Source organism: Strongylocentrotus purpuratus, unplaced genomic scaffold (genome assembly GCF_000002235.5).
Source record: "Strongylocentrotus purpuratus isolate Spur 01 unplaced genomic scaffold, Spur_5.0 spur5_scaffold_6, whole genome shotgun sequence".
In the NCBI taxonomy this organism is placed as follows: domain Eukaryota; kingdom Metazoa; phylum Echinodermata; class Echinoidea; order Camarodonta; family Strongylocentrotidae; genus Strongylocentrotus; species Strongylocentrotus purpuratus.
In genome coordinates, this window is record NW_022145612.1 from 36,032,804 (window position 1) to 36,053,600 (window position 20,797).

Sequence of the window (20,797 nt, forward strand, 5' to 3'; positions counted from 1 at the left end):
ATTGAGTGCCTAAAACACTTGAGATTCCGGGGCTCCGCCCCCTGAACCCCAAGCCAATTAGTGATCTGCCACTGTAACATATAGGTATCAAAATAATGCTCATCTGACTGTAATTAAATGCCTAAAACTCCTGAACTTCCGGGGCTCTGCCCCCTGGACCCCGCCTATAGGGCCCCTGAGCTTCCGGGGCGGACAAGGTATCAATAAACGCCGGCCAAAAAATAGAGGAGTGAAAAGGAAGAGGACGTAGGAAAAAAGGGAATAGACAAAGAACATTTTTGAAATTCAGACAAGGATTAAGAGTCGAGAACGGTACAACGAGTCGTCTTCTTTCTCTAATAAACTAATGAAACGTCAAAGCTTCCGCGCTTCGTGCGGGTGAGGGGAGGGGGAACTGAATTCAGACGAGGATAATTTACGGTACAACGAATCGTTTCCTTTCTATAATAATTTAATGGAACGTCGAAGCTTCCGCGCTTCGCGCGAAAGGGGGGGGGGGGGGGAATTAATTTAGACAAGGATTAAGAGTCGAGAAGGATACGATGAATCGTCTTCTTTCTCTAATGATTTAATGAAACGTAAAAGCTTCCGCGCTTCGCGTGGGAGGGGGGAAACTGAATTTAGACAAGGATTAAAAGTCATAACGGTACAACGAATCGTCTTCTTTCGCTAATGATTTAATGAAACGTTGAAGCTTCCGCGATTCGCGCGGTAGGGGGGTGGGGAGGGGGAAACTGAATTTAGAGTCGAGAACGGTACAACGAATCGTCTTCTTTCTCTAATGATTTAATGAAACGTAAAAGCTTTCGCGCTTCTCGCGGGATGGGGGGAAACATAATTCAGACGAGGATTATTTTTGGGAATGGTACAACGAATCGTCTTCTTTCTTTAATAATTTATTGAAATGTCAAAGCTTCCGCGCTTCGCGGAGGAGGGAGGGGGAAAACTCGCCCCTCCCTGCACCCACCCACCCCTAATTACGTCACTGCTGGTCACCATTACGTACCAATATTTGGCTCGCATAATTTCAAATTTGGGCCTCCCCCCTAAGAAATCCTGGATCCGCGCCTGGCGTTAAGAGTGATAAAAACATGGGATATAGAAATGGAAAGATGGGTTGGGAGAGGGAGAGAGAGAGAGAGGACATTTTTTTTTTCGGACCCGAAATTTGAAAAATTGTCCGATCAACATTTCGTTCCGTGGGGGGGGGGGGGGGGTAAGGTCGCTTTCTTTAGGTCACCGATTAACATTAAAAAAAAAAAATTAATTAAAAAATAAATAAAAAAATAATGAAGGGGGTGGGTCCTTCCCCCCCCCCCCCCCCCCTTGCGTACGCGCCTGGCACCATAGCTATATATTTTAATGCAGGCGCGTAGCTAGGATCTTATTAAGAGAGGGATGGTAGTGAGCAAGCGTTTCACTTAAAGGGGGTGGGTGAAAGGCCGTTTCATTAACTTATTAGGAAAAGAAAATGATTTGTTGTACCGTTCTCGTCTCCTAATCCTTGTCTGAATGAAGTTTCCCACCTCCCGCGCGGAAGTTTGTATGTTTGATTGAATTATTAAAGAAAGAAGACGATTTGCTGTACCGTTCTCTACTTTTAACCGTAATTGTCTGAATTCAGTTTCTGGCGAAGCGCGGAAGCTTTGACGTTTCATTAAATCATTATAGAAAGTAGACGATTTGCTGTACCGTTCTCTACTCTTAACCGTAATTGTCTGAATTCAGTTTCTGGCGAAGCGCGGAAGCTTTGACGTTTCATTAAATCATTATAGAAAGTAGACGATTTGTTGTACCGTTCTCGACTCTTAATCCTTTTCCTTGTCTGAATTCAGTTTCCCCCTCCCGCGCGAAGCGCGAAAGCTTAGACGTTTCCTTAAATTATTAGAGTAAAAAGACGATTCGTTGTACCGTACTTGACTTTTACTTTTTGTCTATAATCAGCCCCCCCCCCCTCCCGCGCGAAGGGCAAAAGCTTAGACGTTTCCTTAATCATCAGAGAAAGAAGACGATTCGTTGTACCGTTCTCGACTTTAAATCCTTATCTGAATTCAGTTTTTCCCCCTCCCGCGCGAAGCGCGGAAGCTTTGACGTTAAGTTAAATTATTAGAGATAGAAGACGATTCGTTGAACTGTTCTCGACTCTTAATCCTTGTCTAAATGAAGTTTCCCTCTCCCGCGCAAAGCGCGGAAGCTTTGGCGTTTCATCAAAATATTAGAAAAAGGAAGACGATTCGTTGTACTGTGTTGACACTTAATCCATGTTTGAATTTACTTTTTCCGAAAATTTTAAACCTCTGATTTCTTTAGCTGATATTATAGGAAAGTGAAACTTCGAGAAAATACAAGTATTGTAGTCAAGCGTGTACGCAGGGGGGGGGGGGGGGGGGGGGAGGGGTTACCCCCCCCTTCAGTTTGTTTATGTTTGTATTTTGGAGCAACCCCCCCCCCCAACGGAGCGAAATTGCAAATTCTCAAATCGAGACCAAAAAAAAAAAGTGTCCTCTTACCTCCCCCCCCCCCCCCCCCCCCGCTTATCCACCGGCTGGCGGAGTCGTTGCGATTTTTTGGGGGACAAAAAACAAAACAAAAAGTGTCCTCTTACCCCCCCCCCCCCCCCCCCCCCCCCCCCCCCCCCCCCTTGAAAAAATCCTGCGTACGCTATTGATTGTAGTTGTAGTCACTCTCGAAGTCATCACAGCGGATAAAAAGTTACAGTTCGTATAGGGAAAAAAAACTTGTCGGTCGACTGACATTATACATCTCACCGACTTCAAATACCGACGCAGCTGACCCGACAAAGCAACATATTTATGCGTGTCTTTCTTGCTCCCTCGACAGACGACTCCATCCAACAACAACCCTCTCTCTTTTACTCCCACTCCTCCTCTCTCAGGCTCTTACCTCCCCTCTCTCTCTCCTCTCTTTCTTCCTCCGCTTCTTTTGTTTCCCTTTGCTCTCTTCCCCCCCCCCTTGTATTTCTTTTCCTTTCTTTTCTCTCCTCCCTCGTTTTCCTTTTTTCTCTTTCTTTCTTTCTTCTCTTTTCTTTCCTTTCTTTTCCTTTCTTTCCTTTCTTTCCTTTCTTTTCTTTTTTTCTTTTATTTCCCTTCCCTGTCTCCCCCTCCCCTTTTCATTTTTTTTCCCCGACGGCAGCGCATTTTTACCGACAATATCCTGACAGGTGGGGGGTGTCGCACCCCCACACCCCTATTTGGAGACGTCCCTGGCTACAGGCGAGAAAGGGAAAGAAAGAAGAAAAGGTAAGTCGGCGGTTGAAAATTGAGGAATGGATTATGTTGAAATATAAATCAAGGCAGCATCACAGTATTTGCTAGGCCTATAAGTTTTTTTGCACTTTTTCTCAATTTTTCGGGGGGAATGATGATCCCTCCTTAAAAAAAATTGATGGGGGAACGTGTCCCCTCCCCCCGGATCGCCGACCCTGGTCATGAGAGCTGATTACGGTTTTGGACAATCTAAAAGAGTGCCCATCAACGCACCGAAAGAAGAAACAAAATCCATGTAATATCTCTATGATGTCATCACACTGAACAAACGAACGCATCTATGCTTATGCAGGGTCGATATATTTAGGCAAAAACGTGTTCTGGCCGAGCTAGCTAGGTACGGGTACGTACACCACTGATCTCTCCGTAGAGATCAGTGGTACGTACGGGTGTGAGTCTAGCTCGACGACTGATCTATCTTGCGCTCGCATTTCTTTAACTGGAGCGGCCGCGGGAGCGAAGACACTTCACACAAGACCCTTTTGGGGGGAAAATATCGTGTAGAATATTAAAACTAGTAAATTATTTTGACGAGTTTATGAAGATTTCGAAGTTGATGACATCACCATGAAGTTGTCCGATCAGGTAATGAGAAGCTATCGCGTAGCGAAGCTTTTTAAGGACCAAAACACAGAACGGATCAACAGCGTAGACTTCTCACACAACGGGGAAACGCTGATATCAAGCAGTGAAGACGATTCCATCGTAATTTATGATTGTCTGGAGGGAAAGTAAGTTTACTCAATCATGTCAATCCTATCTAAATTACTACATAATTTGACCCCTCTCTCTCTCTATGTGTTTGAACTACTGCGTAGACTTAAGCCTAATAAGTCTGACAACATACATCCCCGTCTACTTAAAGAACTAGCAGATGTGTTAGCTCTACCAATTTCCATTCTTTTCCAAAAGAGTCTTGAAAGTAAACAGCTACCCCAGGACTGGAAATCTGCTAATGTTACCCCAATTTTCAAGAAAGGTAACAAAGGTGATAGTAAAAATTATAGGCCAGTTAGTCTAACAAGCATTATTTGTAAAATGATGGAGAATCTTGTGCGTAAGCAATTGCTTGACCATCTTATGACGAATGATTTGATTTCAGTTCACCAGCATGGGTTTGTAGTTGGTCGGTCTTGCATTACCAATCTTTTAGAGGTGTTGGACCAGTGGACACAGATTTTGGATGATGGAGGCACAGTAGATGCGATATATTTAGACTTTATGAAGGCGTTCGATACGGTGCCTCACCACCGGCTGCTTCTCAAATTAGAGTCATATGGAGTCCGTGGGAATGTACTTGCATGGTTAGAGTCTTTTCTGAGTGGACGGCAGCAAAGAGTAGTGGTCAGAGGCAAGCAGTCTAAGTGGGGCAAAGTACTGAGTGGAGTGCCACAGGGCAGTGTGTTGGGTCCGTGTTTATTTTTGCTATTTGTCAACGACCTTCCAAAAGTTGTGAACTCAAATATTTCAATGTTTGCAGATGATACAAAGTTGTATGTCCGTGCTGATACTGCAAATTTAAGAAAGCAGCTTCAAGAGGATCTGTCACGGATGGAAGAATGGGCTGAGAAATGGCAGCTTCGCTTTCATCCTGATAAGTGTACTGTTTTAAGGCTTGGGAAGTTACCAGCAGATGCCTCTACAGGCTATTGTATGAAAAAGGGGACAGACTCTGTAACACTATCTGTTACCAAAGTAGAAAAGGACCTAGGTGTCCTTGTAGATTCACAACTATCATTTAAAGATCACGTCTCCCAAACAGTTCTCAAAGCAAATCGAGTACTTGGAGTTATCCGTAGGACATTTATGTACCTAAATACTGACACTATGCCGTTTTTGTTTAAAGGCCTCGTTAGGCCCATATTAGAATACGGACAGGCCGCATGGTCCCCGTACAGACTAGGAGAACAGAGGATGTTGGAAAGCGTACAAAGACGTGCAACAAAGATTATTCCTGGCCTTAGAAATTTATCTTACCAGGAGCGCTTGACCAAACTCCAATTACCAACTCTTGTTCACAGGCGTAGAAGGGGGGACATGATCGATGTGTACAAGTACTTGAATGGCTTGTACAATGTGCAAGAGATTCCCTTTAAGTTGAGTACAGAAGATAGAACTCGAGGTCACTGTAGAAAACTAGAAAAGAAATATTCAAGACTAGATATCAGAAAATACTTTTTTAGCAATAGAGTCGTGGAGCTGTGGAACAGTCTCCCAGAAAATGTTGTGGCAGCTGGGTCAGTCAACTCATTCAAGAATAGACTGGATAGTCACTGGTCAAAGAACGCAAGCCTTCTGTATGAGCCGGTCTAGGTGTTGTCTGTTGTTTCATGTTTTACACAACCTCCTCCCTCCACAAATCGCAGTTCCCTGGAAGAATCCTGGATCGATGAACAGGCTTAGACCTATAACATCGTGTATTAAAGTAAAGTAAGTAAGTAGATTGTGGGCATCAAGATAAAGAATTTGAATTTGCATCAATAATTTTTTTTCTTCTTTTTTCTACATTTCTAGGCCCTATTTGAAATTTGATGACATTTATTGACCATGTGTTATTGGTGCCTTTGAGGGAGGGGGTTGTTGATGTCACTGTTAGTTTAAAGGAAGATGTTAATGCTACTGTTACAAATACAATCACATGTTAAGTCTAATAAAGTGTAAATGGGCCAGGGGAGCCCTATCATTTTATGTCTGCGCACTTGCAATCTGCTTCAAACGGACTAGATAGAAATAACCATCTGCAGGTGCATGTGATCAAATCAGTGGTGATAATTTTTATATGGAGAATATTTAACATTTTTTCAGCCTTCCCCATACACAGAGTGTAACCCTTGCTGCAGCCACAAAGGGGGGGGGGGGGGGGGGGGTTAACTAGCCGATTCGCCCTCAGTTTTTCTTTATCTTGATTTGACATAAACAGTTTAATTTAGAAGAAAATGAGGTGCAGTGTAACTGTTAGATGTTATGTACCTGATGTATGTCTGGTGAAAGGTACAGTTAAGTGCGTGCCAATTAAAACAACTGCCGTTATTAATAACGGTACAATTATCCATGTTCTAAGGAAGGGAGTTCTAGAGTCTTGTTGCATCCTGGAAGTAGCTCCTCCAGTAGACCAGCATTCTAAACTTATGGCAAAAGGAACTGTGAAAAGTGTGATCGTTTGGGAATGCCCTCTGTGCAGGGATCATCTAGCCTACTGTTCTGGCAAAAGGAACTATGATCGTTTGGGAATGCCCTCTGTGCAAGGATGATCTACTGTTCTGGCAAAAAGGAACTATGATCTTCTGTGAATGCCCTCTGTGCAGGGATGATGATCTAAATCCCTGCACAGAGGGCATTCCCAGAAGATCACAGTTCCTTTTGCTAGAACGGTCAATGGAGTGAGGCTTGTGAAAAAATAATATATTTACATTTTCTCATTAGTTTTTAAATGTTTTTATGTAACTAGTACGTATCGCTATAATAGAGAGTAGGCCGGCCGACCCAGCTAGCTACATATGGATATGGGTATGGTGCGAGGATACGTATGTCACGCTAGCTAACTATAGGCGCCGATCTTATGCATTCGCGCGAGAAGTGAGATCGAGGCTTTCGTCTTCGATCCAAGGCGGTACTTGGTACTTGGTTACTTGGTTGGGTAATCCCTTTGGCAGCTCACTCAGGAAGCTATACTGGGATGGTAGGTGAGGCAAGTGACTACAAGGAGTGTCATGAATTGCTGGAATGGTGTGTGGACAAAGCACTTGTCAATTTACAGTAAAATATGCTAAGTCCAGTGCAAGTAAAAACCAAGCTAGTAAGCTTATATGATGTGAGAACCAACGAGGGGCTGCATCATTCTGATGGAGGGTAGAGCAGCCTCCTTGAAGTTGGTTATTCCTGTTGCATTGACTGCAGAGCCTGGCAGATGGTTCCAGATCCTTATTGCTCTTGGGTAGTATGAGAACTTGAAGGAGTCGATAGTTGCAACAGGAATTACATACTTCAGGTTGTGGTCATGTCTTCCGAAGTATGTAGCAGGGATAACAATAGTTGGTGCAGGTATGGAGACAAGTCGGTGATGGATCTTGTAGAGAAGGGTGCATTGGTCGAGGATTCGACGTGTGTGAAGCGTGTCCCACCCTAGAGCTGCCACAAGAGCTGATGGTGATGTGGTGTATCTGTAGTCACGGTACACAAAGCGAGCCGCTGTTCTTTGTACTTGCTCTAGCATTTTTGTGACCGTGACGCTGTGTGGGTTCCAAGCCTCCGAGGCATACTCCAATTGGGGGCGCACTAAGGCTGTGTAGGCCCTGGACTTTACATCCCTGGTACAGGGTGAGAGAGTCCTGCGAAGAAGACCTAGAGTACGGCTTGCTTTATGCCGGATGGTTTGGCAGTGCTTGTTCCAACGGAGATCAGCAGCAACCGTTACTCCAAGGTACTTGTACTCTTTCACTCTCGGAATCAGTCCATTTGACAGGTGGTATTCTCGGATGCTGGGAGTACGCTTCCGTGTGATGGTGAGGATAGCGCACTTTTTCACGTTGAAGTCCATCATCCAGTTTGAAGACCACCTGGACAGCTGTTGGAGATCGTCCTTTAGGATTTGATGGTCCTCAGGGCATCGAATCTCACGATAGAGGGTGCTGTCATCTGCGAAGAGACGCATTGTGGACTGGATGTTGTCTTGGATATCGTTGATATACAACAGGAAGAGGGTAGGGCCGATGACGGATCCCTGGGGGACTCCAGATGTTACATCCCTCCATGTTGATTTGGATCCATCAACTACGACTGCCTGCTGTCTATCAGTGAGGAGAGACATTATCCACTGGAGTGAGTCACCACTTATTCCATAGTACTGAAGTTTGGTTGACAGGAGAAGGTGTGGTACTCGATCAAATGCCTTCTTGAAGTCCAAGAAGATTATATCAGCTTGGCTACGCTGCTGTAGGATGGAGGACCAGTCGTGGACGGCTGTTGTCAATTGAGTGGTTGTTGACAACCCTCGTCGGAAGCCATGCTGTGCATCAGTGAGGATATTATTCACTGCAACATGCTTCGACACATGGCTCAGGATGATGTGTTCCATGACTTTGCAGCAAACGCAGGTAAGTGAGATCGGTCTGTAGTTGGAGGGGTCACACTTTTCTCCTGACTTGTGAATAGGGGAAACCAGTGCTTGTTTCCATTGGGCTGGAACGATGCCACTGTTGTAGCTTTGTTGAAACAGGAAGGACAGTGGAGAAGCAATCTCGCGAGCTACCAACTTTAGGAGCTTGGGTGGAAGTTCATCAGGTCCGCTGGCCTTTGAAGGGTCCAGTTGTTGGAGGCGTTTCTCGACACCAGTCCTGTGAACATGCAGGTGACCAATAGTTGGAAAAGGAGAAGGTCCTTTTTGTACAAGAGGTTGGAGTTGGTGAGGAGTGAAGACAGACTGGAAGTAGTCGTTCAGTGTCTCTGCCTTGTCTAATGCTGAGGCGCATAGTTTAGATGGAGTAAGCAAGGTAGGAATACCAATGTTTTCAGAACGACATGTCTTGATGTAAGACCAGAAAGACTTTGGGTTGTCCTTAAGGCTTGCCCCGATGATGTTGTTGACGTACTCACAACGTGCTCTGTGCACATTCTTGGCAACTTGGTTCCTGAATTGTCGGTAGGCTGTCCAAGCTGTGGAGCAAGACTGGCTGTGTGCCTTCTTGAATAGGCTATCTCTCTTCCTCATCTGGCGTTTCAAAGGAGGAGTAATCCAAGGAAGATGTTTCCTTCCTTTGCTCATTTTGGAAGGAATAAGCTCAGACAAACACCTGTTCAAGAAGTTGACAATGATGGACCAGTTTGTCTCCACTGATCTTCTTTCTGGATCTGATTGGAGGAATTCCGTCGCAAATTCGGCTGCTGCATCTCTCAGTTGCTGTTCGTCAGCTTTGTGGAACTGGTAGATCTTCCTCAGGGGCTTGACAGAGATTTTTGGATTTGCAGCAAGAGTAAAAGTGACGATGTTGTGGTCTGATATCCCAGACTTTACGCACACATTCTCAACCAGGGCGGGATTTGACGTCACAACTAGATCCAGGATGTTGTTGGATGAAGGTCGGGTGACTTCCCTTCCCTGCGGGAACACTTTCTAAACTCTTGACTTGGGTCGCGTAATTCGTTCTTATTTATCTGTTTTTATTATTATTTAGTTTAATTTGTGCAAGAGGAATTTCATTGTTTAATAGCGTAAGAGCATGAGAATTGAGTGAAATGCGAGAGTGTTGGCAGCCCTGTATATAAAACATGATAAAATAGGGTTAGGGATAGGGTTAGGGAGTGTTGGGGTTAGATTTCAGGTGGCTGTCTCAAAAGGAAATCTTTCCTAATTTTGTGCTGGTTGTGTTTTTTGTTCAGGCGTATGCTCAGACAAGGGCGCTGTGCAGACATGGGCACTGTAGGCTTTAGCCATTATACGGCATGGTGCGCAATGCCTCCCAGAGAACTGCCTAAAACTACAGTGTGAGTCTCTGATCTTGGAGCCATGTGGAGGCAGCTTAATGGAAACTTGGATCTATGACATACATGTAGCCTACAAATATACAATAAAGCTTTTATATCTTTTTTTCCTTGCAGACCAAAGAGGACTTTGTATAGTAAGAAGTATGGTGTTGACCTCATCCGTTTTACACATGCTCAGAACACAGTCATCTACACATCTAATAAGGTCGATGACACCATCCGTTACTTGTCTCTTCACGATAACAAATATTTGAGATACTTTCCGGGGCATACAAAGAAGTAAGTTTGCACTTTTGCTTTTTGAACTAACAAAGTTATTGATACATGTACGGTAGTTCCATGATAATCATCGTGCATGACATGTACCAGGATTAATGATTTTAAAAAACATGAATACAAAAATTGACAATTTAATTCATAGACCCCAGTAGTACATGTCAAGTACTATTTTTCTTAAATATGACACTGGATAAAATAGTGTTCAATACATTTTAAGGAAGTGATTTAAAATTATTTTTTTTATCAGGATGACTAATTCATTTGGACACCTAAATGAACCTCCTAGAAATTAACAGTACAGATTTACAAAAACATCTCCCCTCCTTAGGTCAATGTTGAGAGAGTCATTTGTGGGGAAGTTGTCCTGGAGGTATTACAGATCAAAGTTTAGTTGTCCGAGAACTGTACATTATTTATGGGGAAAAGTGAAGAGTGTTTGTAGTCTTGGAAATTTTGGCATTTTTTTCAAGTGCATTTATGAATACCTTTTATATTCTTTACCTCTTGTCCTTTTATGCCCTCTAGAAGTGATTGAACAGGTATATATATATATATATATATATTTAAAAAAAAAAAAAAAAAAAAATTTGGAGGGGAGAAAGAAATTAGAACTGTGTCTCACCCTTTTACAGTGCCATTCACTGTCTACTGCTGTCAGTAGGGCACTTTAGCAACGAGACGGTACGCACAGGAGACGGTAACGCGAGCGAAAAAAACAAACTGTGCATGCGCAAACCTGAAATCTCTCCGTCCCGTCGATTTTCAGAACGGTACTCGGCCAACATAGCGTTCGTTCCCTAAACAGGACATAAGAAAGAGAGCTGACAAATAATTTTTATCCAAATCTAACAATGCAGGGCACTACCATGAATACTGAAGATAAAAACGGAATCTACTAGTGTTTCCAATGTCTGTTCGATAAGTAGCTTATTCTATACCTCAATCTACAATAAATTGATGGTTTGGCCGTTAAGGCCTACTTTGGGGGCCCTTTTTCATCGTTATGCATGACGTGCCTGCACGCTGTGCACTACCGCCCACCGTCGGGTCCATTGCCCCGGCGCTCCGGCCAAGCCTCAAGGCACCAGAGCACTAGCAACAAAAGGCAGCAGCGCGGTAATTGGATACGGCTTTTCGTCCCCGTCGCCTTTAGCAGACAGTGAAAGCGCTTAAATATCACGACGGTAACAAGAGTGCGAGACCCGTCACAGTTGGTTAAACGCTCCGTCTCCTGTGCTTTCCGTCTCGTTGCTAAAGCGCCCTAGTGACTTGGTATTCCCAAATTTATTAAACTGTTAATGTAAATGAAATACATGGAACTAGTTTTTGCTAAAAAAAAAATTATATGAGATTACCGGTATTTAAACCTTTTTGTTTGTTGCAGGGTGGTGAGTTTGAGCATGTCACCCATCGATGATAGTTTTCTTTCTGGGTCATTGGATAAGACAATCAGATTATGGGATCTACGGTCCCCTAGCTGTCAGGTAAGTTAAGAATGCATTTGAAAATTTTGAATGTCATTTCAGATCTCTAATCAGTTGAGAATTAATGTAATAATAATTAATAATATATTAGTGTAAAAGGAACAGTACATGTGCACACTGTACCATGAATTGGGTCCTTAGCTGCAGCCGTACAAACCCTTTAGTGATGATTGACAGTATCTGGTGCTGGTATGTGTACTTAGCTCACAGCTACTGATCACTTATCTTCAAATCATCTCCTTGTTTTGATAATGTAGGAAGAGAGAGAGAGAGGGGTCCGGATAGATATAATAATTTACCAAATATATCAAGTAATAGGCGGTGTCCTGGCAAAATTTGTATCATCACGTACTAGTAAAAACATATTCTTTCACATAATTGGTAATAAGAGCTTCCATTTCATTTTTTGAGAGGTAGGCATTTCCAAAACTGGTCTATACCCAGCGCTCAAAATACACGGGGGCGGTGGGCGATTCGCCCCCGTGAGCTACAAAATCGCCCCCGTCAGGTTGCCCACGGGGGCGATTGCAAAATTAAAAAATCGCCCCGTTGGAATTATAAAATAAAGATAATCTTTTCTGTTATAACTTTAACACAATATTGAGTTTCAATTTTCAAATCTTAAACCAATGAAATGGAACTAAGATTAGCGTGCAAGATTTCTTGTTTTTGCGAGTAGGCCTATTATTACCGATTCAGCTCGCAGTGCAGTGCCGCCGTCAGCAGTGGTTATAGGCCTACTGCGCCGTTAGTAGCTGTGCGTGTGCACGCTGCCGCGCCATGTCTGCTGGAGCTGGAGGCGATCGGGCAAGGGCAGAAACATGGTCATGGCCTCGAGAAGTTTTTCGTTGTCAGCAAATAATGAACCTCGACCAGTAAATCAATATTAGGGACTTTTAGATTTGCACGATGAGAACGTGGACTGCAATGTGCGACCTCCTTTTAAGGCACTGCCAGTGCTTAAAAGGACGTCACATGTGATTGCCAGTGCCTTAAAAGGACGTAACATGTCCACGTCCACGTCCATGTCCACGCAAATCTAAAAGTCCCTTTTGAGGAGAAGAGGAAGACCAGAATGTCATGGAATCAGGGGCGGCGATTTCTGTTAATGACCGGGGGGGACACAATGCGAATTTTTTTTAAGAGGATGTTATGCGAGGGAGCGTAGCGACCAAGCGAGATTTTTTTTGCAATTTGATTAGTCTAAACGCTGCACTCTTGGGCCTTCCAGAGCCTAAAAGTGTGTTGCAGTCATTATTCAGTATATGCTATACAATTTGTTTTGAACTTTTTCAAATTTCCAGGGGGGGGACGATCCCCCCCCCCTAAAAAAATTGAGGGGGGGACGTGTCCCCCCCTCATCGCCGCCCCTGCGTGGAATGATATGATAACATGGGCAGATCTACAGCAGGGGGGGGGGGGGTAGGGGGTCCTCCCACCCCCCCCCCCCCCCCCCCCGGCCCCCTTGGGCTGCCAAGTGAAAATGTGATATTAAAGCGGGTGGGAGGGGGATTCTGGAGAGGAGGACTACTAATCTATTTTATTTTTTTCAGGGGGCTGGGGGAAGTGAAGCGCCGTTTTAGCATGACTTTCTTTTTCACTCTTACTTTCACCTATCTCAGATAACCCTAAGTTTTTGGTTGCTGCTTTATATGTAGTTGATGATAATGCATGATTAAAATAAAGAGAGAGAGAGAGAACCACCATCATTTTGCAATGGTTCAGGGTTCGTGTAATGTACATTTGAAACCATTTCTTAGCGTCTCAATCCTAAAAAAATAGCAAAACTATTTTTGAGGAAAAGCATTATACTGAATTAAATAAAGAATAATTTATATTGGATCATACTAATACTAATACGGGCTAAAGACAATGTGGTATTTGTATAGAGGTATTCCAAAATGACATTCTGATAATCAACATTTGTTCTGGTATCATATGTATATACGCATAATACAACTGATCTTTATGATTTCTTAACGTGACATAGCTTCTTCTCCCTCTGCAAACAAAACAGAAAACAAGGTTATTTAATAAAAGGACCATGCGACAAATAATCATTGTGATTCAAATTGATGCAAGGATTTTTTTGAATATGCAATGCTTTTCACCAGAATCTTCTTTGTAAAAATGACTTTTACAAATCTCAGCCATGCAATTCTGCCACTGTGCTGTACTGCTGTATCACTTTGAGATTAGGAGAAGTGTATTATGTAATGGGTATTTTAAATTGAATGGAACGTCTCAACTCAGTAAGCATGGCTGAGATTTGTAAAAGTTGTTTTTACAAAAATGATTCGGGTGAATAATAGTGCTATTCAAACAAATATTCGCATCAATTTGAATCACAATCATTATTTGTCGCTTAATCCCTTTTAATGACCATGTTTTCTTTTTCGTTTGCAAGGGGAGAAGAAGATATGTCACGTTAAAGACATCATAAAGATCAGTGTTGTATGCGTATATATTATATACACAGGCCAGTAACAGCTATGTAGCTTGTAAATTTGTAAGAGGGAAAATGCTGATTGAAATGATAATGATGAAATAGCAAATAATTGAGGAGTATCATAGGTACCAATTCAATGGATATTTGTATTTAGAGCCCCCGTCAGTAATAAAAGAGCCCCCGTGAGCCTTCTCACGGGGGCTCTTTTTTCGGGGGAAGAGCCCCCGTGGACAAAAAATTAATTTGAGCCCTGTCTATACCTTTAAATTATGTAAAATACAGTAGCCTACACTGCACAGGGTTTCCTAGCATGAAAAGTTGCAAAAAACATTGTCAAACCAGCACTGTGCATCCAGTGCTTGACAATTTTTTTGTGATACACTGCAAACAGTGTGCCTTGGGTGTGATTGTTACCTCACAATAGAGTGCGGACAAAGTGTGCAGGTTCTCATAAGCGTAATCGATGCGCAATGAAAATTACACAATACCCGAATGTTGGCTCTATTCTTGCCCGCTAGTTTTAAAGGCATTTTGCCATTGACTTTTCTGATCAGGCACTAAATATTTGTTTATTGGTTAACTGTGTAATATTATTGACCAGCAAGTTACAAACAAAATCCCATTGAATTTTCTGAGCGGTCAAAAATATTTGTTTTGCCTGTAGTTTTGTTGGCTTATCAATAAAAAAACTTTGAGGGAACTGAGTAATAACATTTAAAAATTGCCCTGCACAGATATCTGATACAGTTAATAATACAAAACGTTAGCACTCTCTATCAGGTACCACAATATTAGCAGTGTTTGTATCTATGCATTTCTGTATGTTCCTCTTTACATTTCCTTGTTTCATTGTTTTATGTTTCCTTAGGGTTTGATGCATCTACAAGGCAGACCAGTAGCATCATTTGATCCTGAAGGTCTCATCTTCGCTTGTGGAATCAACTCAGAGATGATTAAACTCTACGACTTGAGATCATTTGACAAGGTAAGTGTAACAAACTTCAGACATACAAAATTTGGCTTGTAACTTGTTGTATTTGTCTGCATATTCTATTTTTTTTAGAAGTATTCCTTCTGGTGTTATTTTGTTTTGTATTTTTAAAACCTGTAGTTTGTAGTGATTGCAGGTCATCTAATGTTGGAAACCCATTGTTTTCACTTTTATGGTTGAGTGAAAGATGGAAAGCTACAACTTTTTCTTTGTTGTCTAAGTTTATTTATGAAAATTGTGATAATTGCCTTTAAGATTTCATCTTCTTGAACAAAAATTGGTAAATACATGTCAAGATTTCTTTCTTCGTTATTATCACATTCAGAATATTGTGTATGTGCTTTTTATCATTGCCCAAAATAAGTTAAATGTAGAAATCTGAGTGATACCTTTAAAAGGTATGTAGCATGATGAAAAGTACAAAGGTATGAATCGTCTAGGCTTGGTTTGAACTCCAGTTCATAAATTTGAAATGAATTTCTTGAATGCTTGGTTGAAGCCAAGGTCATGATAATGAAGTTTATAATGCCCAGTACCCAGAATATTGTTCCATGACTCAGTATTCGTTTTGTCTATTGTACATGATCAGGGTCCTTTTACAACATTCAAGCTGCTTCAAGATAGAGATTGTGACTGGACATCTCTCAAGTTTAGTGCTGATGGAAGGAAGATTCTCATAACAACCAATGGACCTGTTATTAGACTCATAGATGCGTTTACAGGGCAGGCTCAACAGACTTTCATGGTTAGTATATTTGTTCTTATATCTGTTTGGGACTTCCTTCTTGAAAATATACTGTAAATGCAGAAAATTTAGACATGAAATCTTTTGTGATTTGTTGGGGACTACCATTTCTATGGCATGATGGGTAATGGAGGTGCGCGCTTGACCTCTCTCTCTTACTTTAAGTTACTTGTGTTCTATGTTACTGTTAGCCAATAATTTTGTTAATATATGTATCTGTATATGGCATGGAAGCTGCTAGACAACTGCTGAGTGATATAGATTTGTAATGTTTTTAGAATTTGTATTTTACCTGTGCTTCACACTTTACAAAACTGTAGGTGAGTTTTTACATGCTGCCATACTGTGTGACCTGTGTATGTTGCTGTACAGTGTAGTTGACTATTCAAAGTCACCCATCCATTAAGGCTGCGACGGGTAGTTGAATGCTCGAGTACCCGCACGGTTGACAACTACTCGGGTACGATTTCTTGTACCCGAATATTCGGCCGCAAAAAAAAAAAATTTAAAAAAAAAAAAAAATGTCCAGGCCCACGCTTACCCGTGCCAGGAAGAGCGGCGTCCGCTGGCATATTACCGTCGGTAAAAATGTTTCCCAACTCAAGCACTGTCAAACTCACCTTTCAGAAACTGGGACCAAATGTCCAGATTTCTGTTTGGACTTGGAGGAAAATGGATTATTCTGCCATCTTTGGTTTTTAAAACAGCATTGTTTACTGTTATTATTCTTATTAAATCGGTGCCTTCAACTGCAACTCAAAGTAAAGTTGCATGCGTTTTCAGCGAGGGACCTGAGAAACTGCCAAGTGGTATGGTAGTGGCAAAAAAATCAAAAAAATCAAAAAAATCAAAAAAATCAAAAAAATCAAAAAATTCAAAAAAATCAAAAAATTCAAAAAAATTCAAAAAAATTATTAAAAAAATGGCGTCCGAATATTCGAGTATTCGCCTGTGAGCCTGGGAGTGTACTCGGGTACCTCATTACACTGTTGTGCACAGCCCTACCATCCATGTCATTGTTTCTTTTGATATTCATGAATGAGCTCTAGTATAACAATGGAGATAGCCAGATATGTCACCTTTGTTCTGATTGCTACATTCACCAGTACATCTGTTGCAAATTGCCATGTAGTGGTAAAGTATAGAAATTGTAGTCTGATGTCACCATCTAAGGTGAAAGTCATTGGATCGTGTATCTTGTACTATTCCAATACTCATGCAACTTTTAGATTACAACTACTTATACCTCTCATGTAAACCAAGTAGTCCGTAATAGTAATTTTCATCTCCGAAATTTATGGAGGATTCACAGATTTATTGATTTAAAGACATGTCACCATGCTGTCAGAGCTCTTATTCTTTCTAGATTGGATTACTGCAATAGTCTTTATACTGTTTTGTCTGCTAAAGATAGAAGGAAACTTGAAACTGTCCAGAATCGTGCCGCTAGATTAATCTTTGGCCTTGGGTCAAGAACTCATACTTCACCTTTACTTAAGGAGCTCCACTGGTTACCTCTCCACCAACGTGTTCTGTTTAAATTCTGTCTGTATGCTTTTAAAATACTCAATCATCTGGCACCTGAATATCTTAATGACACCCTCCAAATATATACACCAACTCGTAATCTTCGTTCAGCAACCGACACATGTAAACTTAACATTCCCAAATCTAGACTCTCAGCAGCTGAAAAACGCTTTGCAGTAGCTGCATCAAAGACATGGAACAGCATCCCTCTTTCCATAAGAGAAATTACCTGTCTTGCCACCTTCAAAAGATCCCTCAAAATTCACCTTTTCCCCAATGATCTATGTGATATACTTCCTGTACTGTACTTTCTTGTCCTCTTTACATATATTTGTATTTGTAAGCGCTATAGTACTTATTGTTTTTAGCGCTCCTAAATATTCGATATTATTATTATTATTATTATTATTATTATTATTATTATTATTATGATTTAATTGATTACTGAACAAAGTAAATATGAATAATAATTAAGTTATAATATTATTATTATTTATTTTGTATAACTTCTGAATGTTGCCCCATGGTTTGCAATAAGGTCTGATTATTTTGCAAACCTTTTAATATTATTAAAATTGGAAACCGATTCCCCCCTGGTACCTGTTGATCATTACAACTGTTGGGGGTGTTTATTTATTAAAAAATCAATACATATTTCAACTTCACATACTTCCACAACCACATTTTATGTTAGGTAGACAAATCATATTTATTCTTATTTATTTATTTATTTATTTATTTATTCATTCTTTGACTGATTGTTAAATCCTTTAATTGTCCTATATTTTGTTATTATTTTTAGGGTCATCTAAATGGCAAAGGAGCAAGGTTGGAAGCATCCTTCAGTCCAGATGCACAGTATGTTTTATCAGGTATGTACAATGCATCACATTTCAATGTCATATTAGACTTATGTATCACATATTGTCTAATAATGTTAATAATATATCCTTTAATCTTGATCTTTTGGGAATTAATTTACTCATGAGTGAGTTGCCAATTTGTCTTGTGATTTTCAAAGTTTTTCACGTCATTAAAAATTCATAACTTTCTTATTATTAGTTAACCGATTTTGCTCAAACTTTTTTGATTTGTTTGTCTGATTTTTCTGCTTCTATTGAAAGTGAGTTATTTTTGGAGTGGACTTGCCCTTTAAGACTGCAAATTAAGTGCAGACAGCAAGGAATGCCCTAAAACATTGACAAATATGCTCTTTTTAAAGAATCTATGTTTAATGAATGAGGGTAAAATTTGATACCATTTGTCATGCTTAACTCGCAAGTAACCCTAAAGCATCGGGGCAGTGAAGAGAAATGAAACATTGATATCGCAGACCTGGTATCATGGTTGAATCCCCCTTTGAAGGGATAATTCAGTGATGCTATTTCCTGATTGGCTAAAGTTGTATAATTTATTTATTATAGGCAATTAACTGGTATCATTTATAAGTTTCTTTGCAGAAAAGTAAAATATTTTTAAAAGTAGAAAGAATCGTTTTCAGTGTATAAGAAAGAATTATGAGTTGCCTTTGAAACTATGATGTGTTGGATTGTTTACAGGATCTCAGAATGGTATCATACATGTATGGAACACAGAGAATGGGCAGAAGGTAGCCACACTGGAATCCAAACATGAAGATAATCCTATCTACTGTCTGCAGTTCAACCCTAAATTCCTCATGCTTGCCAGCTCATCACAACATATGGTAAGTCAGGAATGTGTGGGAAAGGTAAATCCCATTCAAAAAATATGGTATAGACTGTTGATGTGAAGGGATAAAGCAAATCTTATCTGTTGTTGATATTTGAAGAGCTGGGGTTGGTGATGTGTTGACTATTGAACCATCCTATGCTTTAACATGCATGCTTTTTAGTTAGTTTTCCTTTTGCACAAACTTATTTTAAGGCAGACATTAATGTATAATGTTAAGAAGCATAAATTACTGTTATATGTTCATGGGTGCACATTTATTTTCCCAGCTTTACATACTAGGCAGCTAACCACCACAGCATGGTATAGATTGACAGCCAGGCAGTATAAAATGTGATTTGTGCTAGAGTTATCTGTCACATGCTGTTGACCCGATTTTTTCCCCTCTGTAACTGCAGAGGCCATATAAACTGTATGTCATGAGGGCCTAGAGATGACATATTTTATTTATGATCAGAATGAAAGGAAATCCTCAGAGATATAACAAATACTTGAGGTGGCCAGATCCCTTATCCTCCAATTTGCTTAATATAATGTCTTAATGTGAATTCTTTGTTGTTTCTCTTTTTGCAGGCCTTCTGGTTACCAAACATTGATGAATGACACATGACAGAATAATGGATGAAGAAGGACCAAAATTAAAGACATTCAACACTTCTGTACATAGGACAATCAAGTGTTCTTTGAAATCTGTAAATAGTATCACCTTGATGTGGTTCCTGAACAAGAGACTCATTGAAATTTGAGAACAGGAAAAAACCCACAAACTGTGAAAGCTGCTGGTGGCTGTCTAAACACAACTAGATAGTGATTGTTACTTTTTTAGCAGTCTGGACGCATTACGGTGATCATTGTTACTTCATATAGCTGTCTGAACATTATGAGCTGACCATCATTACTGTGGATTGCTGTCTAAAGACATCGAGCTGAGCTTTGTTACATTTTATAACAGTCTAAATAGAATGAACTGATTATTGTTTGGTATAGCAGTCTGATCACCATTCCTCTGTATTACTGTCTGAGTGTAATAAACTGATTGTATACTGCAGAAGGCTGTCTAAACATAATGAGGTGATCATAATTATTTGATATCGCTGTCTAAGTGTCATGAGCTGATTATTGATACTGTGGATGGCTGCCTAGAAACATAGAACTGAACTTTGTTACTTTTTATAGCAGTCTAAACAGAATGAACTGATTATTGTTTGGTATAGCAGTCTGAACAAAATGAACTGATCACCATTCCTCTGTATCACTGTCTGAGTGTAATGAACTGATCGTTAATACTGTAGATGGCTTTCTAAACACATCGAGCTAATCATTGTTCCTTTTTGCATACACATGTATATACAGTTAACTAAATTATTTATACCCTTACCAAGTTTTGTATGTTTTAAGTACATGTACATGTACGTTAAAAATGTATTTGTCCCAATTCATATTTCTTAAGAATGTGATATTAAAAGGAAAGTCCACCCTGATATCCAGTTGGTTTTAATAAAAGCAGAAAAATGAGAGAAACATATTATTTAAATTTTGAGCAATATCGGAGTAAAAATAAGGAAGAAGTGAATTTTTGAAGTTGTCTTCAGTAAAACTCAAAATGACAACACTGTGACATATCTTGCAAGCTCTTCTCCATTTGCTCTTTCATTTTCCCAGTTATTGAAGATGGATTAGGTTTGTTTCATACAGGGGTTGTATAAAAACATTTACAACAATAAACAATGTCATTTAGGGTGAATGTACAATTGAAACTTTTCATAATGGAAAATATAAAAATGGAAGGGGAGCTCGCAAGATACGTCACAGAGTTGCCAATTTGTGTTTGATTGATTGCACCTA

General features: G+C 40.5%; 1 protein-coding gene across 1 annotated transcript; it reads left to right on the top strand.

Moving 5' to 3' along the window:
- The first annotated feature begins 3,705 nt into the window (after positions 1 to 3,705).
- Positions 3,706 to 20,386, top strand: LOC100888929 (WD repeat-containing protein 82). Its single transcript, XM_031000368.1, has 8 exons — positions 3,706 to 4,018; positions 9,882 to 10,046; positions 11,431 to 11,530; positions 14,848 to 14,964; positions 15,560 to 15,715; positions 18,045 to 18,114; positions 18,802 to 18,947; positions 19,526 to 20,386. Exons 1-8 carry the CDS (start codon positions 3,855 to 3,857, stop codon positions 19,553 to 19,555), a joined length of 948 nt encoding a protein of 315 aa, XP_030856228.1. The 5' UTR covers positions 3,706 to 3,854; the 3' UTR covers positions 19,556 to 20,386.
- Positions 20,387 to 20,797: the final 411 nt, after the last annotated feature.